The sequence below is a fragment of the Eulemur rufifrons genome, chromosome 11, assembly GCF_041146395.1.
Source record: "Eulemur rufifrons isolate Redbay chromosome 11, OSU_ERuf_1, whole genome shotgun sequence".
Classification (NCBI taxonomy): domain Eukaryota; kingdom Metazoa; phylum Chordata; class Mammalia; order Primates; family Lemuridae; genus Eulemur; species Eulemur rufifrons.
In genome coordinates this window covers 6,055,756-6,078,805 of record NC_090993.1, presented here as the reverse complement: position 1 = coordinate 6,078,805, position 23,050 = coordinate 6,055,756, and the positions used below count along the sequence as shown (strand labels likewise).

Here is a 23,050-nt window from a genome sequence, read left to right as displayed (position 1 = left end):
GAAACGAGGCAGCTGGCAAATAATTGCATGGGTAATATAAAATGATTGTTTCCAAAAAAAGACTAAAACTATGGCAATAAGTTAAGGACAATAAAATTGTCCTTTAGGATTTTAATGCAAATGTAAATTATCTCTGATTTTAAACCCTTATTTTTTGTATTTGTCATAATTAGTATGATAGCACTTCCTTTTTGCAACATATTTTAAAATTACAATATAGGTAGAAAATCTGCAAAAGTCACTTAGGAAAAGAAATTGGATTGTGCATGGAAATTCTTTCCCTAAAACTCTTTTATTAGTATTTATGAAGTACTTTTTATTAAATACCTACTATGTATCATGCATTGTTTTTAGCACTTGAATGCCAAGATTAATGTGGTATGGTACCTATGTACTATAGAAGTACAGCAGAGATCTTAGAAGGCTGGGGAGAGGGGGATATTCCTGGAGAAAATAATTGCTGAGTTAAATCTAAGGAATTATCAGGAGTTACCTTGGTCCAGGTAGGGAATTTCTAGAGGAGGTTAAAAGGCAAAGTGGATCCCAAGTGGAGGACACATGAACGAAGTTATGGAGGCAAGACGTTACATTGTTTGTGATAGATAACTACAAGTATCTCCGGATGGCTAGAGTAAGACTGGGAGTGATGGAAGATGGACAAATCCATAGGGACTGGACCATGCTAAGGAGCCTGGGTATCCTTACCATTGAAGAAATGGAAAACCACCAAAAGGCTTAAATGAGAAATGACACTATCAGATTTGTGTTGTGGGTAGCTCATCTCGGATGCTGCTTGGATGATAGATTTGAATGGGATAAGACTAATGGCAGAAGATTCTGGGCGTAGGCTACTGTTTTAGTTGAAAGGCCATATCGCAGAGATGGTGAGGGAAAAAATGGCTTCAAAAAATATATAGGCGGTAAAAGTAGCAGAACTTGCAGTTGATTTATTAGTGATTGATGCCATGCAGTTGAGAAAGGAGGATACTGAGAGTAAGGAAGGAATCAAGGATGACTCCAGGATTTCTAACTTGAATGATGGAGATCATTCAAGAGATAAAGAATAAGGTGAAGGAACATGCTTAAAGGAGGTGATGTCAGACATATTAGCTTTGAGATACCTATAAAAATGTCTAAGTAATTACACATACAAGCCTGAAGCTTGCGGGAGGTGACTGGACTAGATTATTAGGTCATTAACACTGAGATGATTATTAAAACATAAGGGGATGAGTTTGCTCAGCAAGCGTTGGAAAAAAGAAAAAAGTAAATGAACCGGAGGTAAGCCCTAAGGATACTAATATTTTAAATGTTCGCAGAGTAAGAGGGAACCAAGTAGGAAACAGGAAAGGAAGGATCATAGAGACAGAAGCAAAACCAGAAAAACTTGGTGTTGAGCATGTCAAAAGAGTAAGGAGTTTCAGGAAGGAATGAGCAATTGAGAGTGCCAATTGGGAGTGGTAACAGACCTCTAATCTTCTTTAGATGTCATTCTTCCTTGTTTCCATCAAATCTTGTGCATGCCTGATACAGCACTTTCAAATTTCCCAGAAATCAGCACTTTATCTGAATACTTTAAATCATTACAAGTTTCTCCAGGTCACAGACATCCTGTTTGACTTTATATTCTAAAAACTTAACATGGTAGGTGCCCAACAAATGCTTGAGGCAGGGCAATTGAAAAGTATCAAATAGAACTGGCAATAGGAAGTCCTTAGTGATAAACAGAAAAAGCCCCCTCAGAATGGCATGGAGCAGAAGCCAGACAATGAGAGCTGTCAGTTGAAAGGACGGTGAGTAAGTGGGCAAAGTGAATGTTGGATGTCCTTTCAAAAAGCTTAAAGGGAAGAGAAAGATGAGAAGGTAATCTAATGATTGATAAGGAAGAATAAATCAAGGCTGAGAGAAAAGAGCCAGTAAAGAGGGAGAATTTATTTTGTTGTTTTAATGAATTCTGCAAGTTAAAAATGTTTAATGCCAGAACGAATAGATTTTACTAAATTTTATGCTCAAGGATTTAAAAAGTTATAATAATTAAATAATTGTCTTAAGTCCCTGACAATTACAAAGTGTGCACATAGCATTTGTACTGTGATTAGATATTACGACAGTTGGTGAGTCCGTTTCCTTCTCGCCTCAGAATCCTGCCATCGGTGTTGCAGTGAACTGCATCGATATATTACAAGTAGAAGGATATAATTTGATAGCCGCTGGAACCTTACATGGTGTGATCATCTTATGGAATTTTGTAACGTCTACTGTCAAAGAAGTGTAAGTTGTGTCTTTTCCATGCGTGGTGTAAAAACTGTACTGTGGATGAGCCAAAGGAACATGCAGTGCTCAAAAAAAGAAAAGAGCAATAAATAAAAGTGGTGACGACTCTCAGGAGAAACTTTCCTGGGGGTTTATAGTCATGAAGAGACTATAACTGTCTAAATCCTAGAACGATGTGACTAGGGTGAACCTTAAGCATCTGTAACACGTATCCAATTGCCTTCTGGCAATTTCCATCAGGATTACTACCAAGACCCTTAAAGCCCCACATGCCTAAAACTTGTTCCCAATCTATCACCCCCACAAACTTCTCCTCTTCTGCATTCCCAGTGCCACCACCATCCACTCAGCCACCAAAGTCAAATGGTGAGAGGCAGCCTGGATAGATTTCCTTCTCACTGACCAGCCCAACACATCCAATGTATTACAGGATGGCGCAAACAAGGGCCAATGTGGCAGATGCAATTCTACATCTCAACCAATTAGATTTGCCCTGTACCATCGCCAAAATATTTACCCTCCCCTGCTGTCCATTTCTAAACGTTCTTGCCATTGGCTGTAAAAGAACTAATGTAACATTGAATTATTTGTGTGGATGGATTGTAAATAAGAAGCTTTCCCCAGTTGTGTAATTGGTATGTATGCAAGGGCCAGGTGTGGACACCCGATGTCAAGGGAGTTTGTAAAATCTTACTTTGAGGTACCAGATGGCCAAGAACCTTAACAAGAAAGAAAATAAAATCAAGTTTATCTAAGTATTTTGGAGAATAGAAGAGGTACAAAAGAGGAGAGAATAGAGAGTTGGAAAAAAGACAAAAGAAGAGCTCTGCCTATTTACAGTCCCTTACATGCCACTGGTCCACCTGGACCCCATGCCCCTTTCCCATCCAGGTCTGAGTCATTACTTTTAGCCAGCTTTTGAGAGGAAATAATCTCTTCTTGTTTGGACTCTGAATTTATTCTCATTGAAGCTTTAGTTGAAACAGCTTTTTCTACATTCCCCTCTCTCTGCACTTCAACCCATGTGCCCCTGGCCCTGCTCCTAGAATTCCTATCATCCTCCTTTTCCCTCTCTTCAGCCCTTGCCCTTTGGCCTTTCTCACAGACTGTTTACTGTCATTTTATACCTGCACCTCTGCACACCGCACACTTCCTCACCCTCTTGGTAGTGTTCTCACACTGTAAGTGTCAGCTTATGTATGACTCACTACTAAAAAGGGAACACAGACAGACTAAAGAGACCAGAGCCTTGATGCCACAGCCTAAAGAGGGGGGCAATTCCCTGAGAATAATCCAAATTAATCCAAATAATCCAATAATTCAAAGGTGCAGATCCTCTTTGTTGAAGTGCCAGGCATTTTGCCAAGGGATGATGCAAACTCAATGCCCAATCAGAGAAAAACTTTTACATACGGATGATTATATAAAAACAATTGATTTGGAATCACTGCAGTATTTCTCAAAACATATAATTTAGCACAGAATTGTGGAAGGTAATTTAGGCCCAGCATTAACAGTTCTAAAATTGAAAACGGTCTCCATATTCAAGGTGGAGGCCATCTCTATGTCTACATCAAACTTTGCCTAAGACCATTTCACCAATCGGGTGAAATAACCCTGCTCTAAGCTCCAAACTCAATATTGTTCTTGCTAATGAATAATCTGCATCATTCAGCTCATCTGCAGAGCAGAAATAGCTAAAAAAAAAAAAAAAAAAATTGAGCTCAACAAGTCATCCAGCCCATAGACTTCTGAGTTTGGTTCACTTTCTGTGATGCTCCTTCATCACTCATCTTATCAAATTAGAAGTAATTTCCATTAAAGAAAAAGGGAAATTTTGCTATAAAGTCTATTTGTAACAAGGAATGCCTTAAGTGCCAGGCCTGAAGTGCAGGTGTTCAGGGACTGTTGCTCTGTTCCCAGGAAACTGCCCAGGAAGGTGCAGGTTCCTTGGACTCTGGGCCGACAGCAGTGGAATCACAGAATGACCTGCCCTTCTCCACTCAGTTATAAGCTCCTTGGGGGTAATAACCACATTTTATTCAAATTTGTCACTCAACTTATTCAAGGAGTAGAATTCTATTCTTTAAACTGTGTGAAACTTCCAAGAGATTCCTCCATAGGACTACATAAGCCCCACTGTCTGACCTATAGGCAGGAAGACTAGACCGATTAATTGAACGAAAAGAGTTTTAAACCACTAACGATCATGTTGTTATACAGAATATTATTAAAGATATGTTCAGACTCTACTCCCCTGGGTTTTCTTTTCATGTTCGATGATATCCATATCGGAGGAATCCATTAGTTCTGCAGAGGATCTATGAAAGTTGTGTAAGTTACCTAATTTGTGAATTTTTATTATGTAAATGTATACTTATTTCCAGGTACCGACCTGAGGATTGCTTCACTGTGGATCCTGACTTGGATCCCAAGCGCTTTAGAATTAATGACATAATGTTCCTCTTCCGCACCCCTGAATGCGCAAGGTAACTCAGTACTTAGTGATCAAGGGATAATGTCTGGGACTTATGTGGGTGATATAAAAAGAGTTCTCTTCATCCCAGCATTAAGGAAGGTACAACTGAAGGAAGACATAAGTTGGGTTGACTACTTGGCTTCAACTTTCTTCCCAGCAACTGTCTTTTTGTAGGTGGGTCGTCCTCAGGGATCTAATATGCTATGTAGTCCCCTTACCATGTCAGTCTTACAGTAGCAGAAATGGAAGAATGCTCGCTTGGCCACACTTTTAGCCAAAATCTAATGCTACAAGCACTGATGTGAAGAAGGAGGGACGGACTTGCAGAGCAAGTGTGGAATAGCATATGGCAAGAGGTGTCACAGACCAGCCACTATGATAGAGCAATCGCCATCCATTTCTGAGGGAGCAGGGGGTTGTTTTTTAAGTATTTAAGAAAAACTGTTTTTTCCTATTCATATTTACTTGAGAGCTCTGGTTTACAGGCAATAGACAATATCAAATACATCTTTGGAGAAAAATCAAAAAAGTTTCTGTGCTAGTTTTGGGTCACCCAGCAGTGAGCCAGAACATGACATCCTACCCACCCCTTGGCTTGAAATTTCATCAAAACTGTTCTGAGAATATTTTGAGAGCTTGTTCTGTATATATCTGCACCAGCACCCTAGCTACTTTACAGCCCATTTTCAGCAGAATCCGGCAGAGACAGGATCAGGCTGGAGCTGGACCCTGTAGAGTGGGGAGTTAGACAGACTTGGGGGGCCAGACCTCTCCCCACCATTTCAGTGTAAGAGCCTCTGGGACTAAATCTAACCTAAGCCAGACTATTATGTTCCAGATCCGGGCAGCAATGAACCTTATTTTCTGAGGCTCCCTAATAGTCTCTGCCAACACCATACTGATGACCATTTGTTACACAAAATATAAGGGGTGATTTGTTTCATAAGTGAGTGGCCCAGTATCCACAGATGATGAACAAAGCAATCAACTGACATTAAAGCAGAGAAGAGCACCCTCTGAGTATGATAGAATATTTTAACTTTTCATCCTTGGGCTTCCTCCTTTCCCTTGTAGGAGATCAAGTCAGGATTCTGTTTGTTCTTCGTCCCATTGTGATTCCAGCAAGGGTCCCCAGAGTAGCAAGGTAAGGAAGAAATGGAGAGAGTTCTGTCCTCCTGTTACGCTAAACATTGGTTTAAAAATAGTGATATTGAGCATTGGAGCCCCTCCTTTGACAGAAGGTAAAGGTGGAGAAATTCTGTGTGTATGTAAATTGTTTTGTTCCCCCCCCCCCCCCCCCGGAAAATCATGTCTAAACTTTTTACTTCAATTTTTTCTATTGTTTTCAAAGCTTTCACATCATATGTAAATAATCAATACATGATCATGAAAAAAATAAATTGTGCATGTTATTTTATATTTGTCAGATAATAAAGTAATTTTAGACTTTCTCTTTTACTAAAAAGTATTACACATATTTCACAGGGAGAAGAGACAGCAGGTGATGTAATTACTTTACAACGCATGATGTAATGCAGTGGTTTTCAAACTGTGTTCTCAGTTCCAATTTTACATATTTTTACACATTGCATTTCTAGTTAGGATTTTGTTTGAAGGAGAGTTTTCACTGCAAAAATCATTTTAAAACCACCACCAAGCACGGTGGAAAGAATAAACTTAAATAGACATAAAAGACAGACTTGTACTTGAACCCAAGTCCTCCACTTATTATCTGATTAGCTTTAGAGATATCACTTAATCTGAGTTTCTGTTTCCTCATCAGTAATAAAGGGAATAATAAAGATTAAGTTGTATAGTTATTAATAGAATTACAGATAATATACATTAAGAACTGAGCATACTTCAGGCATTTCATTATTCTCATTATTATGCTATACCTGAGCCACTAGAAAAATGTTGTTGAGTTATGGATTCTTTATTTCTGGACATGAAAATCTCTGCAATATATTTTTTTCAAAAAACAAACAAAAAATAATTCTGAGAAAGGCAAACTCAACTATCTAGAGAACTTACTAATTCAGTATATCTCATTTCCTTATAACATCAAAGAAATATTTTCTTCTTCTCTCCTAATTCAGGGAAGCAAGCAAAGCATACATGACAGTGAGGTTAAAGGTCGGTATGAAATTACCTCTCTCCTGTATAATAAAGCAACTCCTTTGCAACAGGAAGTTTAGGTGATAGAATACTCTTAATGAATGTATGTTCTTTTTATAACCAAATGTTGAGGTGCTCTAGGATTCACCAGTCCAAGAGGCAAAATTTCCATTATGATGATGCCTTTTTAGATCCTAATTCTAGGTTTCAAGAATCTAAAATATTACTAAGCCTCTTGGTCTTTGGCCTATTTTCTTAAAACTTATACTAGATTTATAAGCCATTCTGAATGTGTAAGATCTATACTGGATGAATATTTAGTTTTAGTTTTAGCTATTATGTACGGTATAGATACCTTTGCAATAGGACCAAAAATAAGCTTTTTGGATTTTTCCAGGGATCCAGATTCCATTTTTTTTTTAATTCTTTGTTGTTCTCTGCCCTGATTGATGTTCTCTGGGGTTAAAAAAAAATTCTAGGGAAAAGAATATGTTATTTTTGCTATTTTCTTGCTTGCCTTCTCTTTTATGTTCCATAAAATTTGGAATTCCAAGTATTGCAAATTCCACAGTGGCTCATTAGTTTCTTCAACAGGTGAGCAAACAGATGTCGTGGTGGGAGAGCAACAGCCAGTGGACAGAAAACATCCAGTAGGTGTCAATTTGCCAGAAGCTCAGCCACCTATCCTTGTCACTGCTCATGAGGACGGACACCTCCGCTTGTGGAATATGGAGGTGATGGAGCCCAGTAAATCTAGGAATGGGAAAAATATGGGAAAGATAAAAAAGATACTTAAAGACGATACTTAAAAAAGATACTTAAATGAATCTTAGCCTTCTTCCATATGGCATCCACTTCTAGCCAAATTGCAGCCTGCACACTGATAATGCTACTCAAGCTTTACAAGAGGCCAGCGTAATAACTCAAGCAATCAACTCATCAAAATTGCTAATTTAGCTATTTTAAATCTTTTAGGTTGAGCTATGAATATGTGTGGCTAAGTATTTTATTGGGTATTTAAATAATATTAAGGGGCATTAGTGATGTATTATAGTAAAAGAGTATAAGAACTCTGAAATGTTGAGTATAAATGATTTGGGGCAGGGTTTGAATTAGGAGGATAGCAGATGATGAAAAGAAAGATCTGGACTAACCTGGGGATGAGGACAATGAAATCCTTGGAGAGGCAAGAGAGGTGGCCTCACTTGCAGTAAGGCTCCTGCCTACGGGGAAACCCAAAAAACAGCCACAGTTTTGTATGGCCGACATGGGATTCCACAGCACAGAACAGCATGGCGTGGCTGTCTGCCAGGATGAAGCTCCAAGCCTATCAGTAGATTCTAGCTCATTAGTGGGAAACCCCTGGTTTGAAAATACAAAATATTCTAACGGTAACTTTCCCTGAGATGATTTTGGTGTTAGAGCAATGCCTTTTTATTTTTCTGACAAAGAAATAAAAGAGTGAGAGAAATTGGAGAAGTAAAATAAAGTCTCAGGAAACGAGTAGCAGACTGAAACTCTTTCTTTTCAAGCTCGGATGTTTATTCCCTAAGCAAGATAATACGTGGGAGATCCCTTCCCAGTGCTGGCTTACACTAAGCGCTGAAAAACAATCTGTCTGAATTTGAATCTCTTATAATCCCTTACCTTGCACCAGTATTCAGAAAAAAATACTTCTGAAAAGGCAAATGTTTCTGTTTAAAACAATTTCGATACACGTAAACCTGAAAAGAATGTTTGTTTAAAAAGAGAATCATAAATAAAGTCTGAGGAATTTCATGAAAAGGGTCATGGGATATGCAAAAACAACCCCAAAGTAGAGGACAATCTATAATAATCAGAGTCTAGATGCTTATAATTAACAGTTGTTTATACCTTGAGAATATTTAATTTCAAGGAAATAAGTCCCTATGCATGGCTTCAAATTATTTTTTTTATTACCAGAAGAGAATCATGTTTCAGCAGTGAAGATAATTTTTAAGATGTGTTATTTATAGAGAAAATCAACTTCAATATTAAGATTTTATAGAATTTATTATCAGAGAAAAAGCCTTATTTGCATTATGCTTTACTTAGGGAAGACTACTGAAAGACATGCTACCTTTCACAAAACATTCTGCCATTTCTCTGACGTCGCTGTATACGGATTCATGTACCAGGATACTACTGGCTGGAAATGTGGGTAAGTCATTCCTTTCACATATTCGGCTACAGGCATCTTACCAACCTGCACGATATAAAAATGGCTACAGGAAACATACACAGCATTTATTGAAACAGAAGAAAGACTAAGGGATGCTCAAGCATGAGAGAGTGTTAGGAACAGCCTGCTGAATAAATCGAAGAATAAATGGATGTCAGGAGAACCTGAATTACTGTCATTCATTTCAAGTATTCATAAACTATAAACATCAAATACATTGTTGCTATTATTATTTTGTACAAACTTTTATCTATCTGATCAATTAAGAAACATAAAAAATTTTAATTTATCTTCACTTATTCCTTGTCTAATGTTCTTACTTTCTTTAAGTAGATCTGAGTTTTTGACGTATACCATTTTTCTTCTCTCTGAAGAACTTCTTTTAACATTTCTTGCAAGGCAGATCTACTGGTGACAAAGTCCCTTGATTTTTGTTTGTCTGAGAAAGTCTTTATTTCTCCTTCACTTTTGAAGGATAATATTGCAGGGTACACCGTTCTAGGTATTTTTTCTCTCAACATTTTAAATATTTCACTCCATTCTCTTCTTGCTTATGTTGTTTCTGATGGAAAGTTTGATGTAATTCTTATCTTCATGGTTTTTTTTTCCCATTTGGCTTATTTCAAGACTTTTTTCTTTACCTTTGTTTCCATAGAGTTTAAATATGATATGTCTAGGTGTAGTCATTGTTGCTTTTTGATATCTAGTTTTTGTAACTATCATTTTGATTGTAGGGTGAATATCTCTGTAATAGTTTGGATGCTGGTAGCCACATATTCATTTCTATTATTGTCCACCCTGCTCTCTAGCAGAACTTTGTCTCTGGATGGATAAAGCAACCTCATCATGACTCACTAAGCCTGAAGCAAAATAATTGCTACATATAAAAATTTATGTGAAATTTCTGCTTTTGTTTCTGGTTTCTCAAATTCTATTTTTTACCATTATAAATGCCTGAATCAAAATAACTTGGCAGTCTGGGTAATATTTATTTAGACAACATGATAGCTAATTAAAGATTCCAATGTTTAAATTTTATGCAGAAGGACACGTTATCCTTTGCAGTATTAGTTCTTTCCTGGATCCACCTCATGATGACAAGGTAAGAACTTTAATGTTCCACTTTTTAATTAATGAATCATCACATATTTATTGAGCATTTCTTTGTGCTAGATGCCACAAAAGATAGAAATATAAGACTCTCTACTTTCAATGCACATATACTATTGAAATTTAAGCCACATGGCAAGTAACAACAGTCTGCTTATGGAAAGAGGGGATGAATAAGTGAGTGAGGGGGAGAGAGAGGGGTTGAGTAAGCCAGACCACTGGTCACTTTGCATCTTCGTCATGTTTTGACTTATTTGTGAAAATTTATATAGTATTGCAGAGGTTAAAGAGTTCATAGGTCATCTAGTCTAAATGAATGGGGACTTACATGAAACTACAGGCTGCCAGGTCGTCAGTCACACAATGCTCCGAGGTAGATGATCCAGTAAAAAGTACTGTGTTAGTCTAGGTTTATCAATGACAAAGAGGAAATAACTCAATACAAGGTACAACTGCAGCGCAAGCTCCCCGGCTGACAGCTCTAGTTCATGTAATTTTGGAATGTCTTCTGAGGTCCATTAGGGTCTCTAAACTTGAGGAAAAACCACATCCTAAAGAAACATAACCAATCAGGCCTCATGATGTTTTTCAAAGAGAATGAGCTGGGATGATCCTCTTTTTGAATTCCTTGTAGCATATACCTCCCACCCCACACCCATAAGAAAGAACAAAATAGCCAGCGCTACCTCTAGATAAATTTGAAAATAGGAAAAGTGTTTTTTGCCAATCTCACCTTTGGCTTTCACCTTCCAGCCCTGTTTCCTTCTATTCTTGTTTATGTTCACTCTCAGTCCCCCTGCAACCTTCTCCTAAGGCATCTCTTTCATCGAACCATCTATTAATCTCCAACTAAATGAAATGTTATTTCTCAATTATGCGATAAAGTGCTACAGACATAAGATACTGCCTCTCTCAGGAATATGTGCAGATTAATAAATTTCTAAAAATGGGACCTTGGGTACCCCAACAAGCAAGAGAAGAGCTAATTGGGGGTAGGGACTTAACCATCTAGCACAGACGTCTACACCATTCACTCATAAACTTAATGAGAAATGATTTTGTTCAAGATTATATTTTGACCAGCATATACTTATTCCAAGGGATATGCTTTCTTGTTACTATCTAGAAATTCAAGCAGCTGCTTTCCTGGCGTGCTCATTCTTTGCAAATTATTCAAGTGCTCTATGTGGAAGAAAAGCAAGTGGTACTTACTGCCTCCGTCGATGGCTCAGTGAGGTAAGCCAGGAGGGCCTCAGACTGTGAATTCGGGGTTTTGAGAGAGAGGTAAAGGATTTTAAGCTAAAGCTGAAGTATATAGTTCAAATGCAATCTTGGTAAACTGATTAAAATCAATAAATAGATAATAAATTAATAGGTAGCACAAAAGGGCTTTAAGAAGGTGGCCACTGATTTGGAATCCTCTTCCATGCCCAAGGAAATGAGACGCCATATTCACTTGTGTTAACAAGTATAATAAATACTTTCAATAAAAGTGGGTTTTTGTAGAATTATTTCAAAGAGTCAAGCAAGATAGATAGCTCAGAGAGTTAGATCCAAGCCCAGAGAGAGTCACAGAAGGAGGCTCAGGCTCAGAAGTTGTAGAAAAGTAACAGAAGGGAGCAACTGATGCTGAGTAAAGTGAGTGGGCTATTTCATTGATTTTGCAAAGCTTAGTAGTTTTTAATTACCTAAGTAATGCTAAGTACCTATATGCAAAATGCTAAAAACACATACGTATATAAAGAGAAAGAAAGGAAATGTGGTGATATTTCTAGAAACAAATTGCTGCATATTGAAAGGTCTTACAATCATAGGAATGAATTATCTTCTTCTAAGATTAAGAGAGGTAGAGAGACTTCAAAGTATCTTAAAGAGTTTAAAAATCATAAAAACAGAAATGAACTGAAATTCAGCAGATCCTACCTAACCATGTGAGCTTGAGGCTAGAGGGTTAGGCGGGGACAAGGCTTGCCGAGTCTAGTAGACACTGATAAGGATTTGGATCTTTCCTCTTAAAGAAATAGCCACTGAAGGATTTGAAGCAGGGGAGTAATATGATCTGATTTACATTTTAGAAAGATGATGTGTGGGGAATGGGTTGCAGGGCAGCGAAAGTGGGAGCAAGGAGACCAGTTTGAAGTCCACGGTAAACACAGTGGCTTGGATTAGGGGAGTGGCAACAGAGCTGGAAATAAAGTGCTTTAGATTTGAGCTATCTGGGAGGTAACACCAAGAAGACGTGAACTTGAACTGAAAGGGGAGGTAAGTGACAAATGTCAAGAATGACACCTGGCATGTACAACTGATGAATGTTGGTGCCATTCATCAAGATGGGAGGCACTAAAAGAGGAACATATTTAGAGTGTTGAAAGGGTGAAGGAAAACCTATAGAAATGTTGAATTCAAGGTGAATCTGGGCGGGTGGGTAAGGTCCTATTTGGAGGCAAACAGTTAGAGCTACTTCCTCTGTCAGAAAGGACATCTGCTGTTTTATTTGTAGGAAAAGATTAAGAACATGACATTTCATTATTAGAGATGTTTTTAACAACTCAGTGCCTTGGTCTCTGCTCCAGCTTATTTTCAGCCGCAGAAGTGTTAATTGGAGATTGAAACACACACACAAACACACCCAACCACACGTGCACATGCCTCTGTCGTTGCAAGTATTCCCTGCTTATCTCAGTCTGTTTGGGCTGCTATAACAAAACACCTTAGACTGGCTAACTTATAAGCAACAGAAATTTTTTGCTTGTAGTCCTGGAGGCTGGAATGTCCAAGATCAAGGCACCAGCAGATTCATGTCTGCTTAGGGTGTGCTCTCTGCTTCATAAATGATGCCTTCTAGCTGTGCTGTTACATGGTGGAAGAGGCAAATCAGCTCCCTCAGGCCCCTTTTATAAGAAATTCCATTCAAGAGGGCTCTTCCCTCATGACCTAAACACCTCCCAAAGGCTCCACCTCAGTACCACTGCATTGGGGATAAGGTTTCAACATACGAACTTTGGGGAAACACAAACATTCAGACCATCACACTGCTCAAACCAGTTATTCTTGGCATGGAGAAATTACTTTTATGATTCCTTCAGGTGAAAAATCTCCCTACATACTCAGTTCAAAGAGCCTAGCTCTATTAATAGCTATCTCCAGAATACAGCTCTTTTCCTAACTAAACCATGTCCTTTTGCAAACACTAGCTGCCATTTTCTGAAGAGGTAGGCAGTTTTAACATTCTAACTCTTGTTTGTCAAAACGATTATGATTTTTAATAGGAAACAAAAATAATGGAGGCTTAACTTTGGAACACAGGACAGGTAATCAGTCTGAAGACGAAAGTTCAGGGAGGAAAAATGAGGCTCAGGATAGCTAAGGATCCATACCTGAGGCCCAGGAAATGATGCTGAGAGGCAGGATCAGTTACTTGGGGGAGTTCCACATGTAGCAGGAAATACCTTGAAACAAGGAGACCAAAAATCACTTCAGTCCTGGCCTAAAGCAGAATAAATTTAGAGTTGTTCTGAAGTTACTCCCTCACTCTTCTAGCTTTTACATTTAAAAGGAGGGTCTATTTCCCTTTGGTAAAGGCTCTGGCAGGGCCATGACATTTCTGTAGTGCTGGAAAATTGATATATGTGAGGGATATAAGATGCTCACATTAAGTCCTCAGGACAGTCAAGTGTGAGGAGTCCCAGTTGGACACCTCTGTTTCTGCCTCCTCCTCAGGGTCTACCTCTTTGAGGTGCAACACTACTAGGACTTTGTGGAATCTACTCTTAGTTCCGTTAGCCTGTCCTCCTCCTTTTGGGTCATTGCAGCAGAACACATGATGATTGTTTCCATCATTTGCTACTCTGCGGTTGAAACCAAGAAATAAAAGGAAGATCTTCCAAATACTGTTTTATCTTTCCACATGACATAGGGCGCACATGCCTGCTAATGGCATTCTGTATCACTGTAAACCACATGGGCTATTTAGAGGGCGCTCTTGGAGTACACTGATGGTGAAATAATGCATAAGGATAAAGAGCCACTTCGTTTGCCATCTGATTTCAGAACTCAGTTGTAAAAATGAGTGTGAGATTTCCACAATAGTAGCAATTGTGGATGTAGGTTAAGAAGTTGATAATAATGAAAGCATTGCTAGGTCTCTATTCCTACAAGTTCTGTTGATGTTGCTTCCAAAAGTAGACAGCTGAGATATAGCCCATTCTATGGCCTGGTTCAACTAATAGATTGTCAATCAATGTGGGTTCTGATTAGCTTTAGGGGGCTGTGTTATTTTGGGAAAAATCTGTCTCTTGTTTTTTGGCTTTGATAAATGGATATCATAAGTACAGATTCAAATTAATATTTCCCCAAAAGGTTGTGGATTAGAGTCTAACTGATAAACATGTTTACATTATGATTAGCTCCACAGTATTTAATAGGAAGCCTTGGACTCAAGTTGAGAATCCTTGATGGGCCAGAGCAAATCTTATACAAATGATCTAATGAACAGAATAACTTTCAATGAATTCTCCAGTTACTTTCTCCTCCCTTCCCTATCTTCCTTCAGGCTCTGGCATGCTCTCAATGGTCATTATTGTGGATATTTGGGGCAGCGAAGGCTCTTTGAATTATCACAGACAACTGACTTCATTTTGCCTTGTGATGTTAGTGAATACCCCATAGAAATAAAAGAAGAAAGCAAGTTCACAGAGAAGCAGCAAAAATATGAATATCCTCTGATATTTGACCGGGAAAGGTAAGACCATTGGATTTTCTTTAGATGAAGATATAAGAGTTAAACTATCATGGTACTGTGACACTGAGCTGGACATGGAGAATTCAAAGGTGAAAGACCCAGAACTTTTCACTGATTTTACAATCCAGTGGAAGGGAGAAATGTGTAAACAAAAAGCTATAATTCAGTATATATAATAGTACTTCAGAGAATATTTAATTCTTAAAATAATAACAGAAAGGTAAATAGGATTTAACCAAAGAAGACCAAAGAAGCAATTGCTCGTTTGGGGGAGCAGGGGACAGTTGAGCATGCTTAAAGGCTTAGAGGAGGGAGGATAGAGAAGAGAACACTAGTGAGAGGCTGTTTTGTACTTTTGCAAATTTCAGTACTGGTTTTGGCTAGGGTTGGGCCTTGGTCATAATGGAAGAGATAGATATTCATCTGACCTTTCACCATCAGCAAAGATTAACCCTACATGGTGAATGTCTAAGTGTCTGGCCCTAGGGGATCAGATCCACCTACACTGGTGACATCCAGTAGACTGGAACCAAGGGAGCTGAAAAGGATGAATCCAGATGGGAAGAATCAGGAGCTGACAAAGATAAAGTCCTTTAGGTAAATCCTAAGTGAGTCAAAGCTAAGGAGACCCAATGTTATTATCTAATATAAAGGATGGTAAAAGGACTGTCAATAGGAATCAAAGCTGAGAAAGAAGCCACACAAATATGGATCAAAATAGGAGTGATTTGAGAACAATCAAGAAGGTTTCCAAAACCCCATCAGTGTTCAAGCCTTGCTTTGGCTGGCCAGTAAGGAGCACTGGAGAGGAGGGCTGGCTAAAATGTAAGAAGTGGTGTGGCAGAGCCAAGCCTCATCAAGAGATGGTAAAGCTCACCAAGCAAAGTTGATCAGTCCTACCTTTTGGGCGACTGCTTTGCCTTGAACATCCATATGTCTTAGTACTTAAGACAATGGATTCTAACTTATTAATATGTGTCTTCTTCACTATACTGTGAGTTCTTTGAGGACTGACACTCTGTTTTATGTATCTTTGTATCCCCAGTTCTTAGCTCAGTGCCTAGCACACAGTAGGTGCTCAAAAGATATTTGTGGAACTAATAAAGAATGACTAATTGAGAACATCACAAGCAGTGGGAACTGTTATAAATGGTAGATATAGAAGTATGGAACGGTATGGTCTATTTGGTATAGCTTAAATGTAGGGTACATGCCCACATTATGTTGTTATTCCTAAATAATTGTGGCTTATCTGTAGTAAAATAGGCCTTCTTCTGTAGAATGACTTCATCTCAGGACATATTTGTTGTCTTTTGAAAATGTTTTTAATGTTTAGTTATGGCTTTCTAAATACATACATAATTAAGTTTTGACTATAGGGGAAGCTTCCCTGAGTCACTCAAAAGTCAAGTTTTGTAAAAGAGGTTTCTCCATCCCTACTATACGGTTTTTTTTCCAATGGCTATTAATGAATTTACATACATGGAATGTCCCGGCTAAGTAGAAATGGCTATGGTTTCTATAGAAAGAAACCAGGAAATCAAAGTGGAATAAAAGTTAGATGCAGAGACTATGTCATTGGGACTGATGCCATGGGATCCAGGAAATTTGGGCACCAGAGAAGGACATAATGGATATTTGTTTAAGTGGCAGAGAATAAAAGGTGTGGATATGTACTTAACGTTTTTTTCTTGTATCTTTATGTGCAGATGGAAAAATATGAGCTCTATGTCTTTACTTTTCAAACGTACACCTCCCAAAGCCTTTGAAGTGGAACAAGATTTCAAGTTTTTCAAGTCTCTTTCTTCTCCCAAGGTAGCTTTAAAAAAAAAAAAACAAAAAAACCTTTGTTTTTATTTTCATGAATTCAAATATGTCCAGTAATGTAGTATATTAGTTTTCTATTTCTGCTGTTATAAATTACCACAAACTTGGTGGCTTAAACAATACAAATTGATTATCTTACAATTCTGTAGGTCAGCAGTTCAACATGGGTCTCACTGGGCTAAAATTGAGCTGTAGACAGAGCTGAGTTTCTTTCTGGAGGCTCTGGAAGAAAATCCCATATTCTTTAGTTTGTGGACCCCTTCCTTCATCTTCAAAGCCAGAAATGTTTCATCTCTCTGACCATGTGGTCACATGTCCCTCTGACCCGGGAGAAAAGATTCTCTGCTTTTAAAGATTCATATGATTAGATTAGGCCTACCTAGATAATTCAGTATAATCTACCCATCCCAAGGATCTTAACATAAACCACATCTGCAAAGTCTCCTTTGCCAAGTAAACCAGTACCTGCACAGGTTGGGAATGGGAAGAATAGGATCTGGACATCTTTGGTAACCATTACTGTACCTTTCGCAGACACATTTTTCTTCAGGGCAGATAAAAGTGTGCTGCTGTTCATTCTATTTCTATTTTTAACAAGTCTAGAGAATGGATATAGCATAAGTCTTTAGACTAAGGTCTGGCATTGATTAATTAAAATTGTTTTCCTCAAGATAGTCCACAAAATAAACTAAACATACCTTTCTAAATGTATCTCCCATTACTGACCTATGGTTACCCTGCTCTCTACAAATCAGACTAATTGTTGTTTCCAGAACTGAGAATTCCTCTGTCTTCTGCCCCTGTGATTTTGTTCACCTGAGATGTGTTTGCCATACCTATAACCTCTCTCCATCTGTCCAAAGTGGACAGGGTGGCCCATCTTTGTAAAACATACAACTGACAAAAGATTAGCACATAGAATGTATAAAAGTCAATGATAAAAAAAAACAGTCCAATTAAAAATGGTTAAAAACAAGGGGGAAGATTTGCTTGAGTTCTTCGTAGATTCTGGTTATTAGCCCTTTGTCAGGTGTATAGCATGCAAATATTTTCTCCCATTCTGTAGGTTGTCTATTTGCTCTATTGATTGTGTCCTTGGCTGTGCAGAAGCTTTTTAATTTGATCAGGTCCCATTTATTTATTTTTGTTGTTGCTGTGATTGCTTTTGGGGTCTTTTTCATAAATTATTTGCCTAAGCAGATATCTATAAGAGTTTTTCCAACATTGTCTTCTAGTGTTCTTATAGTTTCACGCCTTAGGTTTAAGTCTGTTATCCATCATGAATTAATTTTTGTGAGTGGTGCGAGATGCAGATCCTGTTTCAGTCTTCTACATGTGGCTATTCAATTTTCCCAGCGCCATTTATTGAATAGGGATTCTTTTCTCCAGTGTATGTTTTTGTCTGCTCTGTCAACAATCACGTGGCAATAGGAGGATGGTTTCTTATCTGGGTTCTCTGTTCTGATCCAATCAATGTTAGTTCCACTTTCTTGAAAGGCCCCAATCTCTCCCTGCTTTGTGTCTCATAACATGTTGTCTTAGCATGTTCTACATTAAATTAAAATTTTTTTATTTGCATACTTACCTTTACTTCCTACCCCCACCACTAAATCATAAACTCTTTATGAGCAAAGATATGTACATAGCATGTAACAGATACTCAATTTTGTTAATAGGATTAAAATAGTATAAGCTAGAAATAAAGATTGGTATTCACTTTTAATATTCTCTTTTAACTTAGAGGTAAGAAATCATGTTTTTAAGAAGTAACTTAAATGAAGCATTAAATAAATTTGGGGAAGTCTTTAGAAAGGTTTTTAGAGCCCTTGAAATAATTGAATGCTCAAATATTTCAAGCTTTGCCCTCTTCTTACCTCCATTGGTTGGTAAAATAACAAACGTTCAATGCTGAAGTTGAATTAAAATGCCTTTCACTGAGGATTATCTGATTTCCACCAGTAATCTTAGTTATGCCCATTCCTTATCATTCTCGATTATGTAATGTTTATCTTTTCACTTATTTTCTGTTAATTTCTTTTTTTAACAACTCATGACATGTGATAAATTTCTTTTTTATATATTGCTACCAGTGATAATAATATGATGATACCAAATCTTATATTTGAATAACACTTGAGTTATATATATATATACACACATATAAATATATATATATATATATATATGATTCTTAGAACTAGTGGATAGGCCAGGACCTTGCCTAAGACCATGCAGCTAATAAGTGACAGAGTCAGGATTTGAACCCAGGTATTTTGCCACTGATGGAATGTGCCCTTTTCATTAAACATTCATTCCTCTGTTTTGCAGATTCGAAGACATGCTTTGGAAGGTTTTATGACTGAAAACAGAGAGGCAGGGATTGTTTTCGGTTCTCTGCCTATATACAGGGTGAGTTGGAGGTTTCTGGGACTAACTAGATGGTAACAGAGCAATGGGGAATCTGCCATCTCATTTCTGACCCCAGGCTACCAAGCAAGTTTGGAGAAAATCACAAAACCAAGTTGACCAAAGCTTCCAGAAATGTATTGTGTCCAATCCCACAGAATTCTTGGGTTCTGTGTGTCAGTGGCCTGGATCACTTGTCTCTTTTTTATCTTGGTGGCTCTTCATCACCTACAGGATAAAATCCAAATGCCTTAGCCTGGCCTGCTAGCCTTTCACGATCTGGCCTCATTTTCCACCACATTCTCCCCATACTTTCCCCATACTCCAACCACACCAAATTACTTGCCATGCCTTAAGCATCACTGATCTCTGAGTTACCTCTGTGACCGTGTGTGTGTGGCCCCTGCACGCAGGACCGATCCATCTCTTGTTTCCCTCCAAATCCCTATGTACCCTTCAAGTCTCCAGTCCAGGTAACCTCTGTTAAAGAACTTATTAATTAACCCAGGAAATGATAAACCAAAGACCAAATATTTCAACTTAATCTTAACTTTTATATTAAATGTTACTTATCTTTGCCAAGAACATATTCACCATAACAGGTATCAGACACTTAGGATAACAGATGATGCTAAGGGTGAACTCTCAAGAATTAATAGTGGGCAACTGGGGGGTGTCATTTGAAGAAGGTGGGCCTTCTCACCCCTCACCCCCTGAATTCGTATTATAGAAGTAATCACTTAAAGTCTGTCTGACTAACTTATTTATGACTTGCAGGTGTCAAGCCCCACTAGTCTACGATTCCTTCCACTCATTGGTACAGAAGCGCAAAAGGACTCTTCAGACGGCGTTACAGGAAAGAAGAAGGGAGGTCACGTTCAACATGAAAGAGTAAGTTAGCACCAATGCTGCCATTGATACTATGTACTTGATATCACACTCTTTCACTTAATCTTTGCAACACTTTGAGGTAGTTACAGTGATCATCCCCATCTTATAAATGAGAAAACTGAAGCACAGAGGCCAAGTAATTTATCTGTGCTCCCAAAAGAAGCAAGGACTAGAGCTGGGATTTAAACCTGGCAGTTTAACTGCAGAGCCTACCTACTTAAATACAATGCAAGGCAATTCAGACTCACATGAGCTGCTGGGTCTCTGCTGGTCAGAATAACCTTATGAGAGTTTACAAATAATAAACACTGAAAAAGCACTCCCTTCCCGTCATGTTCTATCCCTTCACCTGGCTTTACTTCTCTTCATAGCTCTGATCATGACCTGATGTTGCATCATATAAGAATTCATTTTCTTTCCTAAGAGCATGTTCCGTGGCATCTTTTTTTCCCTTAAAAAAATTATTTATTGTTTCTGTGCCACTAGAATGTAAGACTTGTGAAGGCAGAAACTTTGTCTTGCTTATTCTCTGCTGTAACTCCAGTGTCTAGAACATAAAGGGAAACTCAAAGAACATTCGCCAAAACAAATAAGGAATGAATCTTAAAAAGAAGTAGAAGAAGAAAAATAGAACATAAAAGAAAGAAAGATCCATGCAGCTTGGGAAGTTCCCATAGCTGGGGGTCAGCAGGTTGATCTAGGGAACTAAGCCTCCTGCCTTGTCTCAGGAAGAAAGAGTTGTCATGTGACCTGCTGGTATCCAAGCCTGAAGGATCTTTAGGGTTTGAATCTTGACCTTCAGGGCTCACTCATTGTCTTTTCTGTTTCCTTGGACTGTACATCTCCTCTTTCCTTTTTCTTCTTTCTCTCCTCTTCCCCATAATAGACCATGAAACAAATTGATACGTATCATAAATGTTGGTGGAACATCATTGGCAACATTAGACACTTCTTGATCTGCATTTTTAAACCAATTGGGCTTAAATTTTTATATGTATTTCTTCACAAAATATACAATTCAAAACAAACTTCCATTTCGCACTTATGTGATCATCGCTTGATTTTATCTTCTTATGCGTCAGTGGACTCTGATATTATTAATATGCAGTTTTATTTATTAATGAACTAATTCTTCTTCTGTTTTGCTTTGAACAAACCCTTTGCAGATTATACAGTTGAGTCCCAGAACAGAGAACTAACTGTCCAGTTAAATAGTTTACAGCTTCTGCTCTTGCACCGCAGCCTTCAGGAGCCCCATCTCCTATTTTTAAGATACTTTTACCCTGGAGGCACACAGGATTGTTAAGTAAATAACTGTAATTTTTTTCTAGGAGGATTAACATCTCTATATAAATTAGTGATGCAATTTGCCTCTGGAAAATTGTGTTTGTCGTATATGCCAGTAACTGACATGCTCTCTATTTCACAGCCATCACAGAAGAAGAGTCTAAAAAAAAATTTGGTCCCGCAAATAAATCTGGCTTCTTCCTTCTTCCCACCCATACCCGAATAAAGAGAAAAATCACAAGTGGTTGCTGCACACAAAATGGCAAAGTCTGGATGATACCCTGGTCTGGGTGAGAGGGAGAGTCCACCAGACACTGTCAGCCATCTCCGTATCCCCAGGCTGCTGATGGAGAAGCTTCGGAAGCTCTGGGGACCTTGACTCTGAACACCAAATGACACCATAAGGAAACAAATGAAATCAATAGCATAAGTAGATCTAAAATAATACGGTTATCGGTGTTTAGCTTTCCACCTCCTCCCATTGTTCACCTTAATCCATAACCAGAATTGTTATCAGAACATATGCGGTAAGTGGCAAAATCACTTATGTGCTATGTAGTATACAAAGAGAATTATTGTTAAAAAGAAAAATGCACCAGGCAGGCCTCTAGCTATTTTTCTTCTTCATTTAGAGAAATGTCATTGGGAAGGAAATGTCTAGCATTTCTTAGATAAAGGCAGAAATTATTTATATTTAGTCTAAAAATAGCTCCAGGTAAATAAAATTTGAATTATCTGATCTTTCTGAGGTTCATCTTTTATTAATTCTTCTATTAATTGATTTGGTATTTTGACCAAATGCTCAATTTCATTTTTCATTTCACATGTAAAAAATGAAAGCATCTAAATATGATCATTAATAAATGAGATTTTTAATAAGTCAAGGCATGAGGAAAGTATCAGAATTGAAGCCTGAAGATTGGATGATCTGGGCCTCTTTGAGACATGATTCTGAGCTCTTGAGTAATAAAATAAAAGTATTCCCATGTCAAGGGTTGGTCTATTTTCCCCAAAGTACTACAGGGACACTTGGTAAGAAAAAATTGTGGTCCCTTAATTTTTGATTCTGCTTTTCCATTCTGTGTAGGGTTTTATAATTCTTAAAATTGCACCATCTTTGGAAGCCAAGAAAATTTTTTGTTCATGTAAACTCCATATTTACTTTTCTTTTTATGTTCATTTCTAGGCATGTATAGTACTATTAATAATTATTGTTGCTAACAGGAATATGATCATTTCTCCTGCTGCTTTTATTTTTCTCTTAACTTTTTTCTTTATGCATTTTAGTTACACAAGAAAATAAAGTTCCAAGAGAAAATATTGAGCTTAAAATAAGTTCTATTTTATTGGGTTTAAAAAATATGTTTAATGATGTCTATAATTTACTCACATGAAGAAATGACTCTAGGAAAACTGTACAGTTACAGAACATAAACCATTTGTCAACACCTAAGTAAGCCAGAAGATTATTTTTTAAAAAGTAGAAAAGAAAACTTTCAAGGAGTTTATGAAAATTATTTGATTTCGCATCTTTCAATCTCAGTTGTAAAAAGGCCATTTCATCTATGCATAGATTTCCTAAAAACAATGTTGACCACTCTGCCAAGTATCAGTTCCTTTAATTTGGCATTCAAGACCCTAAATTAGCATCCCCTACCCTTTTTGCCAGAGGAGTTGATTCTCAAATATCTTTGAACAGAAATATACAATTGCT

General features: G+C 37.8%; 1 protein-coding gene across 1 annotated transcript in view; it reads left to right on the top strand.

The window, feature by feature from the left end:
• The window catches only part of WDR64 (WD repeat domain 64), an 80,934-nt gene extending 59,372 nt beyond the window's left edge, over nucleotides 1-21,562 (top strand). The window contains exons 16-28 of the mRNA XM_069484649.1: nucleotides 2,141-2,271; nucleotides 4,662-4,763; nucleotides 5,828-5,897; nucleotides 6,853-6,889; nucleotides 7,466-7,605; nucleotides 8,948-9,053; nucleotides 10,118-10,176; nucleotides 11,311-11,420; nucleotides 14,737-14,925; nucleotides 16,635-16,740; nucleotides 19,081-19,161; nucleotides 19,936-20,049; nucleotides 21,479-21,562. Of these exons, the coding sequence (XP_069340750.1) occupies nucleotides 2,141-2,271; nucleotides 4,662-4,763; nucleotides 5,828-5,897; nucleotides 6,853-6,889; nucleotides 7,466-7,605; nucleotides 8,948-9,053; nucleotides 10,118-10,176; nucleotides 11,311-11,420; nucleotides 14,737-14,925; nucleotides 16,635-16,740; nucleotides 19,081-19,161; nucleotides 19,936-20,049; nucleotides 21,479-21,562 (1,329 nt within the window). The remainder of the gene's footprint in view (nucleotides 1-2,140; nucleotides 2,272-4,661; nucleotides 4,764-5,827; nucleotides 5,898-6,852; nucleotides 6,890-7,465; nucleotides 7,606-8,947; nucleotides 9,054-10,117; nucleotides 10,177-11,310; nucleotides 11,421-14,736; nucleotides 14,926-16,634; nucleotides 16,741-19,080; nucleotides 19,162-19,935; nucleotides 20,050-21,478) is intronic.
• Nucleotides 21,563-23,050: the final 1,488 nt, after the last annotated feature.